General features: G+C 49.9%; 1 protein-coding gene across 1 annotated transcript in view; it reads right to left on the bottom strand.

Moving 5' to 3' along the window:
• Positions 1 to 6256: 6256 nt before the first annotated feature.
• Lima1 (LIM domain and actin binding 1) overlaps positions 6257 to 20116 on the bottom strand; it is an 88958-nt gene continuing 75098 nt past the window's right edge. Inside the window, exons 9-11 of the mRNA XM_021634974.2 lie at positions 18823 to 18929; positions 11248 to 11381; positions 6257 to 8546 (exon numbers count right to left, since the gene is read on the bottom strand). Of these exons, the coding sequence (XP_021490649.2) occupies positions 7520 to 8546; positions 11248 to 11381; positions 18823 to 18929 (1268 nt within the window). The 3' untranslated portion in view covers positions 6257 to 7519. The remainder of the gene's footprint in view (positions 8547 to 11247; positions 11382 to 18822; positions 18930 to 20116) is intronic.

Below are 20116 nucleotides of genomic sequence, written 5' to 3'. Positions count from 1 at the left end.
TCCTGCATCCTACGAAATCAATACCATTATTGCCCATTCTTTTATGGAAACAAACTCAAGTTCAAAGAGGCAGAATAGTTTGCCCAAAGTCATATAGATAAGCAGCTGTAACTAGAAACTCGAGAACCCTGATTTCCTTGTCCTACAAACCACCTCAACTTTAAGTGCTCCAAGTTGAGCTCTTGTGAACATTGAACTCTTGTGAGTCTACGCAAACAAGGAAGCAAACCATAGACCTGGCACTTTCAGAAGACTAAATTGTCCTTCCATTGCCAAAGAACCCTGAACCCGATTGCTTAAAACCTAGCTACAAGGTTAATAGCCAGAAATTAACTAGAGATGGTGGTGAGGGGAGTTCCAGGAAGGAAATCTCAACTTAATGGTCTGAGGATAACAGATCAAGTAGCTTTACAACTAGGAAGGCACGCTGAAGGTTTGAGGTGAGGGGCCGTCACGGAAGAGCCATCCAGTGAGTCCACTGAAAAGGTTACCCCACCTCAGTGCTTCCCAAACCTGCTTGATGCCTGCTGTGTGGAGTGTGCTGACAACCTTCTGGGCCCAACCGGAGATATGTAACACGAACTTTCATTCGCCTGTCTCAGTTGTTGTCTTGGAGGCTCACCGCCTCTGTCTGCTGACCTAGGCCTAGTCCTGGAAGCTTCTAGCCTCCACCATGTAACCTAGGCCTAGAATGTCTTCAGCCTCTGAGACTCACTGCTTAACAAGCTCACCCTTTCTTGTTCTTACTGAGCTCTGGGCTGGCTGGTTCAACTCAGCTGTTCTGGCTCAAGCTCCTCTCCCAGCTGACTTATTCAATCTCATTTCTCTCTTGGCCTCTGAATTGGTCTGCTTGGCCTCAAACTAATTCAAGCAATCTGCTCTAATCTCCTGGCTCCTTCTCATTCTCTGGCTCATTCTGTCTTCACCTGAGTTCCCTCTCTGCAGCCTGTCTCCCTATTATTGTCCCAGTAAAACTGCCTCCTCTTTCAGAATTGCCCCTTAAATAGCTTCCCTTTCCTCTCTCTTCTTATGAGAGGTGGGCATATCCTATTCTGTCAAATATTCTCTGATTTATCACTATCTCTTTCCACCACTCAGTTAGACTTTCAAACTGGGTGCTTCCTCCTACAAACTAACTTTACCCTCATTGTTCAGGATTAAAGGCATGCACCACCACACCTGGACCTAAGCTTTTCTTTACCTGAAACTTGCTCTATACCAGGCTGGCCTTGAACTCCAAGATCTGCATGCATCTGTCTCCTGGATTAAAGGTGTGTTTGTATTCTAGCCACACGACATAGACCTAGAAGGTCTTGGGATGGGAAACCAGGTTCTGAATTAAACTTCCTCTAACTACTTTGCCCATGGGGCTTCAGAACAGAACCCATGGAATGGATTTATTTATTTTTTATTTTTATTTTTTGTGTTGAATTGCACCCCACCCCGGGCCTCCCACATGTGAAGCATATGTGCTGCAGGTGAGCTGTTACCTCCTCTCTGAATTTCGCATTTCTAATATGCCTAAGTGACAGTGACGTCACTGCCTCCCGAACCATTGCTTGAAGCAATGCCCATCTGAAGGCAGCACTAGGTCAGGGCAGCTACTCTGTGTGTGCATGTGTGTGTGCACACGTGAGCATGCATGAATGTGTGTGAGCATCTGTTCATGAGCACGCTTTCCCGAGTGTTTGTGCCTGCCTGTATGTGCATGTGCACACGCTAGATTTTTTATATCTGTGTTTTGCTTGCATGAGTAGGTGGTACCACAGATGTGCCTGGTGCCTGCAGAGGTCAGAAGAGGGCATCAGATCCCTGGAACTGGAGTCACAGAGCTTCGGGGACACTCTGTGGGTGCTAGGAACCTGGATCCTCTGCAAAAGTCATAGGTGCTCTTGGCAGTGCAGCCATCTCTCCAGCCCTAGGCACCTTGTGATTTTTATAGACTTTGTAAAAATACATTAATTATTAGTCTTATTTTTCATTTTCATTTTTTGTAAGTACACAGCACCAATAAAACTTTTGTTTCTAACAAGGAATTCAGGTCTTTTTATCTTCTCCTTCTCATAGGACTTTTTTTTTTTTTTTTTTTTTTTTTCCCTGAGTATCCCTAGCTGTTCTGGATCTCACTGCCTAGACCAGGCTGGCCTCAAACTCAGAGATCCCACCTGCCTCTGCCTCCTGAGTGCTGGGACTAAAGGCATGCACTATCATCACCCAGGCTAGGCCAATGTTTTAACACCTCCTCCCCAACCTGTTTACAAAAAAGTCCCACTGCACTTGGAACTTAAGTGACTTAATGGGAAGACACCTTCCCTCATTTCCTTAGGCTGATTATTTTAAAAACTAGCCAATTAGCCAACGTTTGCCTGTGTGTGTGCCACCTTTAATCCCAACACTTGGAAGACAGACGGGCGGATCTCTGAGTTAGAGTTACAGGACAGCCAGGGATACACAGAGAAACCCTGTCTTCCAAAAACAAGCCAAAAAAAAAAAAAAAAAAAAAAAGTAAGCAAGCACCAGGGATTTTAAATGAGCACTAAGAAACAGAAAGCATGTCTGCTGAGCATGAAGGAACAATGGTCTTGGTCTAAGATGCTATTCTAAATTCCCCCCAGATGTGCTTGTACCAGTCCCCCACGTTTATTAGAGAATATATTCCTATTGGAATATATGATTGAGACAATATATGATTGAGAGGCCAGCGCTAACATCCCCTGAAGGCATCTGTCTAGGGATTAGACGGACGTTGCTAAGTAGCCTTAATAATAGGCCTGGTTGTAAGTATGCTGATAGTCACTTCAGCCAAGCTGAGCTTCGGAGGACCTGCCAGTTTCACCCTCCAGCTGACAGTGCTCAGACTTGTGTCTCCATGCCTTGGCTTAGCCAAGAGCCACCGCCCTTGCAACCAAGCCACCCTTTTCTGATGATCAGCTGGACCGTCGTGACGTCCAGCTGCTCCAGCTTGCAAGACCTCGGCCACCGTGGTTAATCACGGCCATGGCGCCTGCCGCACGAGTCCCGCTCCAGTCAGGACTGTTTCAGACAGCTTGTATTGGCTTTGCAGAGCTCCCTTCTGGGAGAGAGAACCCTCCAGCTTCTAGGTGACTGCTTACGGTGCAGCAGGCCTCTCAGAGCAGGACAGGGGCAGGGAGGGAAAGCATCTCTCAGGGACTCTGCTAAAAGCCCCGAATGGGCTTTTAAGGCTCATGAGTGGCAGTACATACAAGACCGGAGCTGGAATTATAATCCGACCAAAGTACGCCACACCCCTCTTGAGGTGCAAAGCAAGCTGCTTGACGTTCTTTTTTTGTGTTGGAGTGGGAGGCTGGTCTCCTGTTCACTCAACCCCTAGTTGACAACACTAAGCCACTAAAGACTCTTACGAACAGTCTTTATCATGAATAGAGCAGGCTGTAATGGTGACACAGAACAAAAATCGAAACACAGACGCAAAACGAAACAAAACAACCCGTGCCTGCCATGCGTGCTAAAGACCCCAGTGCTGGGGCGGAGACAGGTGGATTCTGGAGCTTAGTGGCCAGCAGGCCTAGCTGAATGTCAGTGAGAAACTGTCTAAAGATAAAACGGAAGGCTGGAGAGATGGCTCAGGAGGTGAAGGTGCTTGCCATGGAGCCTGATATTAATCCGAGACCCACACGGCAGAAGGAGAAAACTGACTGGGGCACATTCTCTTCAGATGTCCACACCCCAGCCCTGAGACACAACTGAATTTTTAAAAATTGGGGCTGGAGAGAATGGTTCAGCAGTTCAGAGTACTTGCTGGAGGTCTGGAGAGATGGCTCAGTGGTTAAGAGCACAGGCTAGTCTTCCAGAGGACCTGAGTTCAATTCCCAGCACCCACGTGGTGGCTCACACCATCTGGAGTGAGAACTGCTACCCTCTCTGTCATAGAGCACTCATATACAGCAAATAATAAAGAGAGAGAGAGAGAGAGAGAGAGAGAGAGAGAGAGAGCTCTCGCTGGTCTTGAAGACAGGGCTGGGGTTCTATTCCTAGTGCCCACATGTTGGCTCACAAACATCTGTTCCTTCCATTTCAGGGATGCAATGACTTCTGCCGGCTGTGGTGTAAATGCATCCATGCAGACAAACATGCACACATAAAGATAAATCTTTTAAAAAAAAAAACGTAAATAGCCACACTCAGTGGCGATCGCCTGTGATCCCGGGACTTGGGGAGGCAGACGCAGGTAGAGCTCTGTGAGTTTGAGGCCAGCCTGGTCTACAAAGTGAGTCCAGGACAGCAAAGGCTCTGTTAAACAGAGAAACCCTGTCTCGAAAAAAAAATTTTTGAAGGGCTGGAGAGATGGCTCAGTGGTGCATTTACTGCTCTTCCAGAGGACCCAAGTTCAATTCCTGGCACCCACATAGCAGATCACAACTCTGTAATTCCAGTTGCAAGGATTCAATGTCCACTTCTGGCCTCCATGGGCAGCAGCCACACACGTGGTGCACAGACACACATACACACAAACACACAAAATACTCACACATAAGACCTTACACAAAAATACATTTCCTCCTGATTTACTCTCAGTAAATGTCTTATTTGTATTCTCACACATCTGCGTACCTGAACTCACATAAAAGCTGGTGGGAGAAAAGGACTTATGGCTGAGCTGTAAAAGGCCGGACCTACAGCAGATGCAAGAAGCCACGAGTGGAGGCAGAAGTATCTAGGAGATGAGACACGACAGAGAAACTGAGGCCAAAGTTGTGAAGCTGAGTGCTGCAGAGATGGCTCAGAGGCTAAGGGCACTGGCTGCTCCTCCAAAGGTCCCGAGTTCAATTCCCAGCAGCCACACGGTGGCGCACGACTTGCTGCCCCCTTCTGGCCTGCAGGCACATGTGCAGGTAAAATGCTTTATTTATTTATTTATTATTTATTATGTACACAGTGTTCTGCTCGCATGTATGGCTTCAGGCCAGAAGAGGGCACCAGCTCATCTTTATAGATGGTCGTGGGCCACCATGTGGTTGCTGGGAATTAAACGCAGGACCTTTGGAAGACCAGCCACTGCTCTTAACCTCTGAGCCATCTCTCCAGTGCAAATAAAGAAATCTTAAAAAAACAAAAACAAAAAAAAACCTAAAACCCTATAACGATTGGCTGCAGGGAGAGTTTAAGACTTGGAAGTATAACCTTGGCGTGGTGGTGCACACCTGTAATCCCAGCGCTTGGGAGGCGGAGGCAGGCGGAGCTCTGGTCTACAGGGCAAGTTCCAGGGCAAGTTCAGTTTACACAGAGAAACCATGCCCCCCTCCCCCCCAAAAAAGGAGGAGATGCTGCATGATGTAATAGACTGCCTCCAGAGCTCACCTACCTGCAAAGAAATCCTATCGTGGAAAACTAAATTAAAAAAAAATTGTAGACACGGTCTCCCCTGTAGCCTAGGCTGGCCTTGCACTTCTGGCCCTGCCCTGGCCTCAGCTCCTGTAAGCTGGGATTACAGAGTCACCTCTCCAGTTTTTGTTTTAAAACCTTCAATCAGGTGCATACTTTGCTAGTGTGTATATCTATGGATGTCGGTAGAGGGTGTCCAATTCTCCAGAATTGGAGTTTGGATGGGTGTGAGCCACCATGTGGGTGCTGGGAACCGAACCTGGGTCCTTTGGAAGAACTGCGATTACTGTGAAATCCTGAGCCAACCCTCCAGCCTCTTGAGTGGGTTTGTTTGTTTGAATGAGACAGGGTCTCACTTTGTGGCTTAGACTGGCCTCTAACTGACAGTAATCCTCCTGCCTCAGCCTCCTAGCCACCAGAGCTGATTTCCAAGCTATGATTAAAACAACAAACCAACAAGAGCAGCAAACACTTGGAGCAGTTGGTTCTACAGAAGAAACTAACAACTGTACACGCTCACACCTAGAGCAGAGAATGCACGGTTTAAGCAGAGATGGCTGGAACCCTATTTTGTGTGTTAGGCATAATTGTAAGGTGAATTACCAAATGTTGAGTACAATAAACAGTAAAAACCACCACTGGAATTTGAATTGGTAAAACAAACAGTTCATTTTGAACGCACATACTAATTCTCTTGCCAAATTACTTGCAATTTTACAGAAAAAAAAAAATTGTCTTCTCTCAGGGTGCATGAAAAGTCCACCGTTCAGCTCAACATCACCATCTAGTGGCGAGACGAATTCATAGCACTCTCCCTCTCGACTGCGCAAATAAAAGTTGGTCCCAACAAATAAAAAAGACACAGCAGAAAAAGAACCGTGGAAAGCTGGAATGTAAATTAAAAGCTTTATTGAATAAAAATGTTTCAGGCTGAACAAGACTATCAGGAAACATTATTTTACATCTCTAAAGCCGAGCTAAATCTCTATAAACCCAAAAGGACTCTACCTTAAAAACACCCCCCTCCCATACACGTAATTTGGGATATGGATTATGTACAGTAAATGTACTTGCTTATAACGTCATCATCCTAGAGAACTCTCCCTGTGGTGGGCCGCAGGCGGCCTGTGGAAGAAGGCCAGCCCGTGAGCGGCGCCCCTCCGAGGCCTCCGCGCCCCTCCTGCAGCCCGGTTCCTGCCCCGCTTCCCTGGGCCTGGCTGGACTGTGCCCTGTAAGAGGAAAGGACCCTTCCTCCCCCAGGCCACTTCTGCCCAGTGTTTTATCAGAGCAACGGAGAATCAAACCAGGACACCACCCAAGAAGGCCAAAAACTGATTTAACCCTGGAAATACCATCTGCCACCAGAAGAGGAGCCCAGCGGCGGGGCACAGGGCAGTGCCGCTGGCCCGTCCAGCACCGGCGGGCAGGTGGCTCTGTCTGGAAGGCATTGGGAAGGTTGGCTGCGTGTTCTTTCTTGTTTATATCACCGTCGACGGGTGCCACGGGGGGTGTCCGTCAGAGGACAGCTCTGCGGAGGCTCTCACATGGGCTGGGGTCAGGCGGGCAGGTCGGTGGGGCCGGCGCTGGGCCAAGGGCGGCCGACGGTGTCATACCTCAGTGATTAAAAACGCCGCGAGTAGGAGGGAAGGCAGTAAGTTTCCCGTATCTACCAGAGGAAGAAAATGCATTAAAAAAAAAAAAAGTTTGAAAGACCAAATATTTGATTTCGACAGCTGAGTACTAAAACCCGAAATTGGTAAAAATATCTACACTGTCCCTTTACACTGAAGTGCTTCCGGTCACGGTATGCAGGCCCCTGGACTGTTCTGCGTGCGTCTAACCCGCAGAGGTGTTTGCAGTGTGAAAAGCTGCCTCTGCGCAGCGCCTTGGTGCTGACTTTGGGGGAGGCAGAGGACACGGGCTGCGCCGGTGAGAGAACTCACGGCTCAGCCCTCACTCGTCCTCACCGCGGAAATGGAGTTTCCTCCTTTGGTTTTTCCAGACGGGGTTTCTCTGGGTAGACCAGGCTGGCCTGGGACTACGCTGAAGACCAGGCTGGGACTAAGGGCGCACGCGCCACCCTGCGGGCCCGCGATGGACGGCCGCTAGCCGGTTCTCTGTGCGTGTGTGTGGTTTTGGTGGTGGGGGGTCGTTCCTAAGGGTGCGCCCACATAGGTGACGGCAGGCGCCGGGCGGCCCGCTTTGAGCACCGTGACAAAGGGCAGCGATTTACTAGCAGGACGGCAGGCGCCGCGGTCACTCCTCGTCCTCGTCGTAGTACCGGTTCCTCTTGATCTGCTCCTCCACGGACAGCTCCCGGACCACCTCCCCCTCCCAGAACCCCCCATCCTGGGGTTTCGGGTTCTGGGTGGCGGTGAGGTCTGCAAAGCCAGGCCGACCGGGAGGCTGCGGCGCCGGGACGGGGCTGCCGTCCTCGGCGGACCCCCTGCCGCGCGGCTCCGGAGGACGAGCGTCCTCGCCGCCCCTCGCGGCCTCCTCGCCGCCGGGACCCCCCGTTCTGCCAGCGCGGCCTCGCGGCGTCGCCGCCCTCCCCCGCGGCGCCCGCGCCCTCCGCCCGCCCCCTCCCCCCCTCCTCGCCCTGCTCCGCGCTCCAGCCCTTCCGGAGCGGCGGCGACCCAGCCTTGGGGCTCCGGGCGGAGGCTCGCAGGGAGGCGGCCACCGTGAACGGGCGGCTCCGCTCCTTCAGGGACGACGACCGCCTCAGCTTCTTCAGGTCCACGTCCTCGGCGGCCTCCGTCTTGGCGCCGTCCTCCTCGGGAGGCCACTTGGGCTTGCACACCTTGAGCCCTTCCTCCATGACACTTCCCGAACTGCCCAGCTCGGCGGGGGGCGGCCAGGCGATGCGCAGCTTCTTGGTCTCCGCGGGCCTGTCTTCCTTCTCGCGCGGGGAGGAGGCCTTGGCTTCCATGCTGGCGGCCAGCACGCCCACTTTGGCGATGGGGGCATCTTCAACCCCGGGGCTGTTGGGGCTCTCCCCGGCCCCGGCGTTTGGCGGCTGCGCTGGTCTCTCCGGAGTTTCTTCGTTTTCACTCTTGCTCGCCCACAGATCCTTATGTGGCCTGTGCCCAAAGCCTTCATCATAGTTGCCTTTAGACTTGAAGAGCTGGTTGAAGTGGGGCTTACAATAGATTCTTCCGTGTAAAGACGCATATGTTCCTAGACTGCCGTCAAGAGAGGAAACACAGTCAGTGAACCTTCCTTTGTACTCTCGTTTATACCAGCAGGCTTCAATCTGGGAGTTCCAGGGTTTTCTGAAGATGGTGGAAGCCCCTCCTCCCCCTTTGGGGGTAGAGACTGTGAGCCAGGCGTATCCCCAGTCCAAGGAAAACATCTTTAAAAGCACACAAACACCTTACCCTCTTTTGAGAGCCCCCCCGGGGAAGGCCTGAACTCACTATGTAACCCAGGCTGGCCTCTGCCTCCTGGGTGCTGAGGTGACAGGCGCGCCTTTTTCACCTTTACACAAACAGGCTCACTCCCTAGACTCAGCCTTCCCTGGTCCCTCTCCTAACTGATCTGTAGGTCCTCATTTTCAAGTGATTTCACGCCACTCGGCCTTAGTGTTTAAAATTGCTTTTTCTGTAAGTCTTCCCTAGGTGACCCTGTATCTCTGGTCACTCCTACATTCCCTTGGTATTCGTAACCTGCAACTCCTATCTTTTTCTTTGTAGTTTCTTCATTTGTGCCAACTTTAAACATCACAATGGATACAATACGCTTCCAATGTTTGGCAGCAAGTGCCTAACCCTGACTGGGTAAAAGTGGCAGAGAGGAGAACGAGCCAGGAGATCTGTTTTACCCAGCTTAACTTTTTATTTTTAAAGATAGAATCTCACTAGGTAGCCCTGGGTGGCCTTGAACTTCCTGTGTAGAACAGGCTAGACTTGAGGTCACAGAGACCCCGTGCCGCTGCCCCTCGGGTGTGTGTGTGCCACCATGCCCAGTCCACTGCGGGGGCTTGTAAAGGATCATGACTGAGGCTTGTGAGGCTGCTCAGTGGTAGGAGCACTGGCCTCTCTTCCAGAGGACCCAAGTCTGACTCCCAGCGCCCACACGGCACCTCACAACCAACTGAAACTCCATGTTCCAGGGGATCGGATGCTTCCTTTAACCTTTGCAGACACTAGGCAAGCATGTGGTGAAGACACACACGCAGGCGAAAACACCCACACACGTAAAAAATGAGACGGTCAGAGCAATGATAGCATTTCCCCATAAGATACATGTTTTGTTGAAAAAAATTAATCCAAAGCTGGGTGGTGGTGATGCACATGCTTTTAGTCCCAGCACTCAGGAGGCAGAAGTAGATGAATCTGTGAGTTCAAGGCCAGCCTGGTCTATAGAGCAAGGTCCAGCACAGCCAGGACTATACAGAGAAACCCCGTCTTGAAAAACAAAATACAAACAAAACAAAAAAAAAAAAGGAGAGACCAAAAAAAAAAAAAAACAGAAAGAGAGAGAGAGGGAGAGAGAAAAAGAAAGGAAGAAAGAAAGAAAGAAAGAGAGAAAGAAAGAATTCAGTGGCAGAGAAATAACAGGCATGGAGGCCCCAGAGGCAGTGTTTTGGGATGCTGGAAAGGTGCATTATCTAGCTAGAGCTACCTCTGGTCTAGCTGTGGCAAGGTACAAAACCCATCAGTATCCTGTAGATGCCAGGACATCTTTCAAGAGTATTCTAGGAGGATACTTACTTGGGAAAGAAAAATGGGAAGGTGACACCTTGGATACTTCCTTGTCTCTGAAACTATGCAATGTGAAATACTTTCCTCGTCTGCCATAGCGGCAGTTTCACTGTGAGCTCCTTTCTCCCCACCTTCCTTCAGTGCTGGGGATTGAACTCAGGGATATGTATGCCTTGCGTTCTACAACTAGACCACACCCTCGGCCCTCTTTTTCACTTTTTGTTTTGACACAGGGTTTCACTAAGTTGCCCGGTAGGCCATGCGCTGTGATCTTCCTGCCTCAGCTTCCTTGGCTGGGATTCCAGGCCCATGGTCACCAGGCCTGGTGCATATTGGGATTTAAGTTTATGTGTTGGGGGTTGCTCTGATGCTTGTATTTTGATGCTAATTACTGGCCCTCAAGAGCTGGTTACTGCCTGGATACACCTATCCTGGTTGTGTAAACCTGTCTAGGACATTAGGTTGATTAAAGGCCTATACCTGGGCAGGGCAGAATGGGGTAGGCATAGCTAAGGTTCTGGGGCTTTGGGTCCAGGAGAATCATGGGAAACAGACAGATGGATGGAAAGGGAGGAGAAAGAAAGATGCCATGATGGGTTAGTGTGGAGAAAGAACCTCAGAGGCTGGGAGGAAGGACTAATAATGGCATGGAAAGGCCCAGATGAAGAATACAAGCAAGTATTCATAAGGTTATGGATGGAAGGCAGCCAGATGAGGATGGTTAAGGCAGATGGCATTGGATGGGAGCTGGGAGGTGAGTGAAGAGGTTATTGAGCCGGCGTAGGTGAAATATCTGCCCAGCCCAAGGTAAATAAGGCAATTATAAAACCTAACAGGTGTCCGTGTCTTATTGATTGTGACAGTGGGTTAAATACTTCCGTGATAATTATAGGGCTAATAATAAACATTATATAGTCCAACACCCACTTTTAAATTTACAACACTTATGGTTCTGTGACACCACAGGAAAACATTCCACCAAATCTGGTCGTGGGTGAGGGGCTTCAGTTCCGACACCAGGCGGCCCTGCACCGTCATGGGTCTGTGTGAAGGACCTGCCACCCACGGGGCTCTTCCTTCACCAGGAGCCCCAGCACAACCCGAACAGTAGCTTTTAGTGCCAGTGTTCTAAAGGCCAGAGTCCGTGTGCAGAGAGAGGGCCTGCTTGGGCGTGGCTCACCTGAGCTTGTTGTTGCAGTAGGAGCAGCGGAAACAGCTGATGTGGAACACCTGCTGGTTGGCCAGGAGCCGCTCCATGGGGTACACGGTCTTCTGGCACTCCACGCAGCTCTCTCGTGCTGGTGCCTGGAACTTCTAGAGAAGGAAGCAGACGGTTCAGCATCAGTGGTGAGCATGGGCGGTCTGCTGACGGGCCTGTCGGGCCTGGCTTTAACACATCTACGGGCTGTGCTCCTAGGAACCACACCTGCCCAGCCTATGGCGGGCTTGGTAGGTCGGGGAGCTCTCCTGTACATCTGAACCAGACTGTGTGGCTGCCCCACAGCTGGGGCAGCTGGGCTCGGGCTGAGTGGCAGAGCAAGATGCAGACAAGCTGAGACAGGCACACAAACTCATACTCACACACAGACGTGCGCACACACACACACACACAGAGCACACACAAGCACACAGACGTGCACACGCGCGCACACACACACACACTGACAGCGCACTCACACAGCACACATACATGCACACTTGTGCACACACACACCCCACACACACCCCACACAGAAAACACTAAGCAGAAAGGAGGAGAAAATAAAACCACAATACAAAAGGGAGAAGTCTAATCCAAATGACAAGTGAAAGGAGCCGAGGTAACCGCCTGGGGGTGGGGCTGGCTCTCAGGCAGCTCAGAAGCATTAAGCTTGGGAATTAAGTAAGGCGTTTCACTTTCAGGGGAACATCTTGTTACTCTCTGGACTGGTTTTATTCTAGTTTTTAAAGACAGATTCCCATGTGGCCCAAGCTGCTCTCAAACTCATCGTACTTCTGGGGAAGGCCTTGATCTCCCCATCTCTACCTCCCAAGTGCCAAGGCTGTGTGGAGAAGCCACTACATCTTAATCCGGTGCATTTTAACAGACGCCGCTTGCTCTCATGTTTGCTATTATTCTGTTTCATTAGTGGCCACGTGCACACAGCACAGTGGCTGTATGGAGCTGTATGGACAGCCCTGGGGAGTTTGGTCTCTCCTTCTCCGTATGGACATCAAAGTCAGGCCCTTAAGCTTGGCAGTCAGTGCCTTTTCTTGCTAGGCCATCTTGCCAGCCCCAAGTTAGGCATATTCTTAAACAAACCCTAACTGACACAAAGATGGAATAATTTGTAAGTGAAACAAACTGCATTATCAGGCTTCCAGAAGGAGGCACAACCTACTAAAGGTTCATTGCCTATAACACGTCTGAAGGGTAACAGAGAGGGAAAGCAATGCCCTGGGCAACAAATTAGTTAATGACAACTTTGGGAACTACTTGCAAACTGTGGAATAAGAGTTGTCACATTGTGCAACACTATAATTTAACTTCTAAAACCAAGAGAGCAGGAGCTGGCTGTTGCTTGGTTGACAGGGAGCTTGCCTAGCTTGCATAGAGCCCTTGGTTCACTGCTCAACACAGATTAAAACTGGACGTGGTGGTACATGCCTATAACCTTGGGTGATGGTATCAGGGTCATAAGTTCGAGGTCATCCTTGGCTATTCCATCAAGTTTGAGGCAAGCCTATGGTTCATGAGCCCCTAAACCTCTCTTACTCCCCCAATATATACAGATTTGTTATTGTGGCCCCGATAAAATCAGAATTCTGAAAAAAAAAAAAAAAATATATATATATATATATATATATATATGAGCACGATGAAAATTGTTTCGTGGTGGGCCAGAAGTCTACCTAAGTGTGAATGCCCTGGCTTGCCCCAACACAAACACCTCAGCCAGTGCGAGAAGAGGGCAAAATTAGGTGGCCAGGCACCTCTCACGAACGAACGTTGCTGCCCCCTCTGGGGCCTAGATGATGAGCTCAAGTTCCCAGCAGAAAACCGTAAGATGGTAAATAATGCAAATGAATCCCTAGGCCCAGGACCTGAATTGAGCTAAGCCTAAAAGGACCAGGTTATGGGCAAAACAGACTCCAGATTAAAAAACAAACAAACAAACAAAACAATGATAGGGGAGGTCCTTCTCCCCTTCCATCTGACCCTAGGAGGGGAATAGGAGAAGAAGAGGGAGGGAGGAGATTGGAGAGGAGGCTACAGCTGGGATACAAAGTGAATAAACTGTAATTAATAAAAATTAAAAAAAAACAAATACAATAAAATTAAAAATTAAAAAGCTCCCTACTTAAAAAAAAAAAAAATCAAGCTGGGCTGGAAGCCTAAACCTATCATCCCAGCACTTGGGAGCACCAGCAAGAGGGAGGCTGCAAGTTCAAAGCTATTCTGGTCTAAACAGCGAGCGCCAGGCCAGCCAGGCTAGAGTGAGACCCTGTTGCAAATAAACCAAACCACACCAACTGACCAAACAGCCCCGGAAATGGACAGACCTGCAAAAAGTTGCACTGAGTGTTCATTGGCTACAGGAACAGAATTTTTAAAACAGGGATGTTAGGAAATGGAAGGAGAACACACACGTGGAATGGAAGTGAAGACCTATAAAACAAAGTTTAATAAAACGATCGGCAAACCCTCCAATAGCATCCAAAGGTCACAAGAATAAAAGAACAAAGCCGAAAGGAAGTGGCTGGTTGACAGCTGCCCACACATCAGGGCCGAGTCCTCGGGAGAAAAAAAGTTGAACTACCAAAGACCAGAGGGTGACCTCATTCACCAGTCATGAGGGAAGGGCAACCCAAGTTACAGCAGTGAGTGTGGCTTGGCAGTTGCTAGGCCATCATTTGAAGAACAGATTTTTTTTTTTCTTTTACAGACACAATTGGATTTAAAGGGAGATGCTGTTGCCTCATTTTAATAAGGTTTTCTCTAAAAGGACTCAGTGGGTTTTTTGCCCAAAAAGCAGGACCTCGATTAAAATGTGGAATGAGATCTGAGACTAACAGTGCAATGGAAGCTACTTGAAAGAACATGTCCAAATCAGAATCCGATTGTGTAACTGGATAAATGTGTTTACCAGACTGAGAGGTTTCTCAGTTGCGCAGAGGGGTCCTGTATTGTCAGCAGTTGAAATAGATTTGGGAGAGCAAGGTGAAGGTACACAGCCTGCTTACAGACACACACACACACACACACACACACACACACACACACACACACGCGCGCGCGCACGCACAGGCACGCACAGGCAGGAATACACCGTGAAGGGTGCAGCCTAGGGAATAGAAAGGAGAACTGAGAGACAGTGAAGGTTTTGCTCACATTAGAGGAAAGTGGAAGGCAGGAGCAGAAATTAGGTGCCAGGAGCAGGACGCAGAAGCTGGAAGAGACAAATAGGAACCTTCAGTGAGTACACAGCAATTGGTGTGCCCCGGAGCACCTGGACCGCAGCTGAGCTGACACTCAGACTCGCGTCCAAGAACGAGACCATGTTCCCTTTCAAACAACTGTGCCGGGAGGCGAACTCTGGCCCTCCATGTCTACCCTGATCACATTCACGCTCAGGAGAGGGGAGGCTTACATAAGCCTTCACCCACACAAGGCTAATAATTTGTCAGGGCTTTGTCACCTCCCACACCTGACCCACAGGTGTGAGGCCTCGCCCACACCTTCCTCTCTGACACCGACTCAGCAGGCTGCTGCCTCGCACAGCTGGATGACCAAGAGCCCTGCCAGGCCCCTGCTGCTTCTGTTCAAGGTTCTCCGTCTTCACTTGCTATCACTCAAAGCTTGTGTAGCCTCCATCCGAGGGACCTTCTACCGTCGTAAAAACAGCAGCCGAGGCTCCCAGCGAGGCAACAGGCCAACGCCCGGCGGCTATGCTGTGCCTTCCCTGTAATTCTCTGTCCTGGGCTTGCAGCCACTTTTCTGTAATTTCCCCTGTGTCTATTCAGGCAACAGGAAGCACAGTCAATGCCTAGCGCTCCCTCCCGTTAGCGGGGGCCTGGCATGCACGCTGCCCATGCCTCCCTGAGAGGTTCAGGCCTGGCACAGGGTGTCCAGAACTCTGCCAACATGGTTTGTCTTTATAATGCATCTTCCCACTTAGTAAGTGAAGACCTTCTTTTTCATCCCCCTTCTTCTGCCACCTTTCTCACACGTACACACTAAAGCACCAGCACCGCCAGATGCCTGGCCAAGGTCACAGACACGGTCAGGGACAGTAGAATCAAACCCTGGAGCTCCTGACTCACAGACCAGCGCAGAGCGTTCTAAACTGCCCCTGTTGGGTGTCCATAACTAAAGGCAACTCTCTGGAGAGGAGAATAGATGTTAACACAGTGAAAACCTCACCCTCACCCATTCAACAAGCTGGAGTCTCCACTTGGCTTCCAATTAAAACACGTAGATATTATCTCCAGGACGTTCGGGATTGAATGGGTAATATATAAATAATTTATATTAATCAACTCGGTCTTTCCCACATGAGGACCATTACAGACCTCCTGTGAATGAGGGGAGAAAGGGAAACAGCTGGCAACGGGAGGGGAAGCTAGGCCTTCAGACATAATGGAATCGAAAAAGAATTCTGCACTGATGTCAGCCTTCCATTCATCAGATGAATACCACAAATGCCGTTCATTCCTTCCTTCCAATTTGTGGAAAATGGCTGGGTAATAAAACTGAGGATCTTCGCCGCTCACTCAGCGGCTGAGGCAGCTCTGAGCAGCCTGCAGCGTCTGGGTGAAATCTTTCTCAGGACCATTCTTGTCCTGAATAGACTGCCTCTAATAGACTGTCTACACGAGAGGAGAGGAAGGCGTGCTGGGAAAGCAGTGACAGGATTCCAGCGGCCTTCCATCATAATCCCAGCTTTGGGAAAGAACATAAAGCCAGGCTTGGAGGTGGGGCGTAGCTGGGTGGAAAGAGCTTACTTATCGTATTGTATGGTATACAATAAAGCCACAAAGCCTCTTATCCCTGCCCACAAGGGACAGCAAGACGGGTACCGGAAGGGGCACGGCGAGGCATGTCCTTCCGAGCGGCATGCCATGCTCTTTCCACGGCCACCCCCAAGGATTGTCTCAGGAAATCGGGGACTGTGATGTCTCAGCGCAGCGGGACAAGCTGGTGACCCTCCAGGCTGGTCACATCTTCCCGCCTTTTCCTCCCTTCTGGGTCTTAGTCTGTCCCCCACATGGCTTCACTGATAACTGAAGACCCCGGGTAACGGGTGTGGAAGTCTATGCCTGTAATCTCTGTACTTGTCCACATGTATGTTACGTGCGTGGCATGTGTGCTTGGTGCTCAAGGAGGACAGAAGGGGGCGCTGGGTCCCCTGGGACTAGAGTTACCGATCTGTGTGTGCCTGTCTGGGTGCTGGGAATTGAACCAGAGCCCACTCTGGAGCAGCCATCTCTCTCCAGCCTTTGCAGTTTTTACTTTCAGAAACCAAACTCTGAAACTATTTGAGTCCCCTGCCTAGGGTGCCCTAGTTTTCAGTAACAGATAGGCACTAAAAACAGATTTTTTTCCCCCTCTCAGGATGCGTGGGACTCAAAAAAAATCTATTTTGAGTGAACAAATGTATTCTCAGCTGCATGTAATTTCCCAAAGCAGAGAAATGACTTCTGACGCAAAGTCCAGGCCTCGAGACCAGCCGGCCAGCAGGCCTTTCTGCAGACATTTGCTGCAACACCTCTCTCGCTCACGGACTATGAGGGGACTGTGAGCGAGAGAAAACAAACAGCCCTTAAGTGTGGAGGTGAAATGGGGTCCCAGGTTCTGCACACCCTGACTCTCTGTGCTTTGGAATGCTACTGCTGCCCGAGACCAAGGAGCCCACACAAGCCCAGGAGAAGCACAGACAAGCTTCCTCCCAGCAACCCAGGAGCACCTGTGCGATGCGTCCTCCATCAGCCAGCACTGGGCCGGCATAGAATTTGCTATCTTCCTGCCTCATCCTCAACATTCACTGCTATGCCTGGCTTTGCTACCCTGTCCTGTGTGTGTGTGTGTGTGTGTGTGTGTGTGTGTGTGTGTGTGTGCGCACGCGTGTGAAACAGCACAGGAATTCAAAGGACAGCTTGCAAGAGTTGGTTTTTTTCTTTATGTGTGGGCTCAGAAGCTTTGTCAAGTATGTATCTGCTGAGCCATTTCACTGAGGGTGCTGGCATTTTTCTGTCAACAAGTTAGAGTCATCTGAGAGGAGGGAAACTCAATTGAGTAAACATCTCCATAAGGCCGGGCAAGCCTTAAGAACATTTCACTAATTAATGATTTATTTGGGGGGAGGCCTGGCCTGTTGTGGGTGGAGCCATCCCTGGGCTGCTGGTCCTGGGTTCTTCAACAAAGCAGGCTGAGCAAGCCACAGGGAGCAAGCCAGTCAGCAGCCCCCTCCATGGCCTCTGCATCAGCTCCTGCCTCTACGTTCCTGCCCTGCTTGAGTCCCTGTCTGGATTCCTTCAGTGACGGACTGTGATGTAGGTGTGTAAGCCAAACAGACCCTTTCCTCTCCAGCTTGCTTCTGGCATTTCCTCATGGCATCAGTAACTCTCACCAGGACTGTTCTTCTCCACATTCCCTGCCTGCTTTTTACTTGCAGAGATCAAGAATGGAATCCAGGGTCTCAGTACAAAAGCTCTACCAAGGTCAGGTACCCTGCCCCTCCGTCATTTTTAAAATTTATTCTTATTACTTTTAAAAGGCTTTGGATCGGAGTTAAGGGCAACTAGAAGCTGCCAACCTGGATGCTGGGAATCAAGCTCAGGTCCTCTGCACCTGTGAGTGCTGCGAGCTCCTGCCCACCTCTCTAGCCACGCCTTCCCCCCTTTAACTCTATTTCTGATGCAGAACCACAACCCAAACCATTGCCATCCCTGGCAGGGTTTCAGACAGGACAGGAATCCTGTGGCCCTGGCTCCGAAGCGCTGATGACAGCCCATGTGCAAGGCGGGCAGGGTCAGGCAGAACACGGACGCAGGCTCCGCCCCTGTGGCTCTTCTTTCCCTGCTTTTGTGCGCTCAGCCTCTCAGCTCTCAGCTCTCAGTTCCCATTCTGTCTGCACCTCTTCTTTTCCCTCTCTTCAGCTTTTGTTCTTTTCCCGTCAGCCTCGCTCTCCTCATGAATTTCTGCTACCTTTAAACGTTTCTTGGTGGCCCTCTCCATTGCCTGCCCACGTAATCTACCCTCTCAGTGCTGGATTCTTCTGCTTCCTCTTTTGGTTCCAAACACTCACCGTGTCCTCTTTTCTTCAGTTCATCTGGGGACGGATCGCGGACACACGAGAGGAATAGTCACAGCAGCTGTGTGCTCGGCGTGGGAGCAGCGCACGGTCTAACTTTCAGTTTCTCTCAAGCTGAGATTTCTAAAACACCTCAGCTGTGCAAAAGATGTCCCAGGAGTGTGAGTGTCATCAGTTTATGCTCTAGCACTACACTAGCCAGTATTCAATAACAAGCACATAAGCAACTCTAACATGAGGCGTAGGAAAAAAAATTTAATCCTTCATATGTCCGTGTGTGTGGGCGCATGTGAAGGTCAGAGGTCAATGCCAGGTGTCTTCCCTGGTTCCTGAGAAGCATGCCCTCGCTGGCATTGTGTCCGGCACTGCACAAACAGGCAATGTGGAACAGAATGCTAAAAACCGCCACAGGAGATACCGGGAATGAGAGCCTAGGTGTCACCGAGCACGCGCTGCCATACCTTCACTGTTTTAGAAGAACTTTCCGAGAGACCGGAGGTTCTGGGGTCAGGACTCAGAGGCTTGGGGTGGACAGGCTGCCGGGCCTCAGTCGTCAGCTGGGAGTCACCTGGTTGGGTCACAGAAGGCACGCACGTTAGGGAAGCTCCTGGAAAGCGCCGGGACAAGCACTGCTTCTCTGTGGAGGAGGGCTCTAAACAGAGAGGACCCTGCGCTCCTGGGGAGCCACCCTGCCAGCCTTCCGTACTGTAGCACGCGGATGGCCCCAGGCCACCCGAGGAACATCGGCTCCGAAGCGTTTGCCATCAGGCTGTGTGTAGATTTTGATTTGTTTTTGGTAGTTTGTAACTTCTAGTAGGGTGCTTCAGCAGAGACCAATGAGGGAATATGTGGTAAGTCTTTTTTTTTTTTTTATTTAATTGACACAGGGTCTAACTGTTTAGGCTTGGGGCTAGCCTGGGACTTGTTATATAGTCCAGGCTGGCCTCAAACTCAGAGATCCTGAGTGCTGGGATTGAAGCAGCGCACCACTATGCCAGCTTGCTTTTTCTTTTCTTTTCTTTTTTTTTTTATTATTCTTGATAAAGAATGAAATGCCACATAAAGGTTTTCTTTATAATTATTTAAGTAAAACATACAAATTAACTTCTTGCCATGTATTTACCTCATGATGAAACTCAGACAATCCTGAAAAGCCACTCACAGATACTAAGGGAACATTTAAACAAAACTCCTGAGTCTAGAGCTCAGCCGGCAGGATGGCTCCATGGGTAAAAGCATTTGCCCTTGAGCCCGAGGACCCGGGTTCAATCCCCAGAGCCCATGCAGTCAGAGAACAGAGACTCCTGAGAGCTGTCCAGGTCCACGTGGCAATAAATAAATAAAAATATAATTAAGATGTTTTGTAAAGTCTGGAGTCAACAAAGCAACAAGGCACTAAAGATTATGGTTTGTTCTGGAGGAAGGAAAGAGAAGGAAGAATGGTATTGCAAACCTGGACAAAAACCTCAAGTTCAAGGAGAGCGAATGTGAAGGGCATGCTTTTAATTTCAGCACAGAGCGTTTCTGGGCAATCCAAGGGTAGTTTTACCAGCGATCTGCCCGGCGCATGCTTTTGCCTGAGTTTTGAGGGTTTCTGTGTCCAGTAAACTGCCCTGTTGTGGGGGAAGCTGGAAATCCACGTATTTACAAACAATTCACTGTTGGAGCTTGGCCCTCTGTGTAAACCTGCCTACGTCATTATGCCTGATTGGCTATTTGAACAGCCCATACCTGGGCAGGGCAGAATGGGGTGGG

Source organism: Meriones unguiculatus, chromosome 8 (genome assembly GCF_030254825.1).
Source record: "Meriones unguiculatus strain TT.TT164.6M chromosome 8, Bangor_MerUng_6.1, whole genome shotgun sequence".
NCBI classification, from domain to species: Eukaryota; Metazoa; Chordata; class Mammalia; order Rodentia; family Muridae; genus Meriones; species Meriones unguiculatus.
Note: the sequence above shows the minus strand (reverse complement) of the source record. Positions and strands in the feature narration are given on the sequence as shown.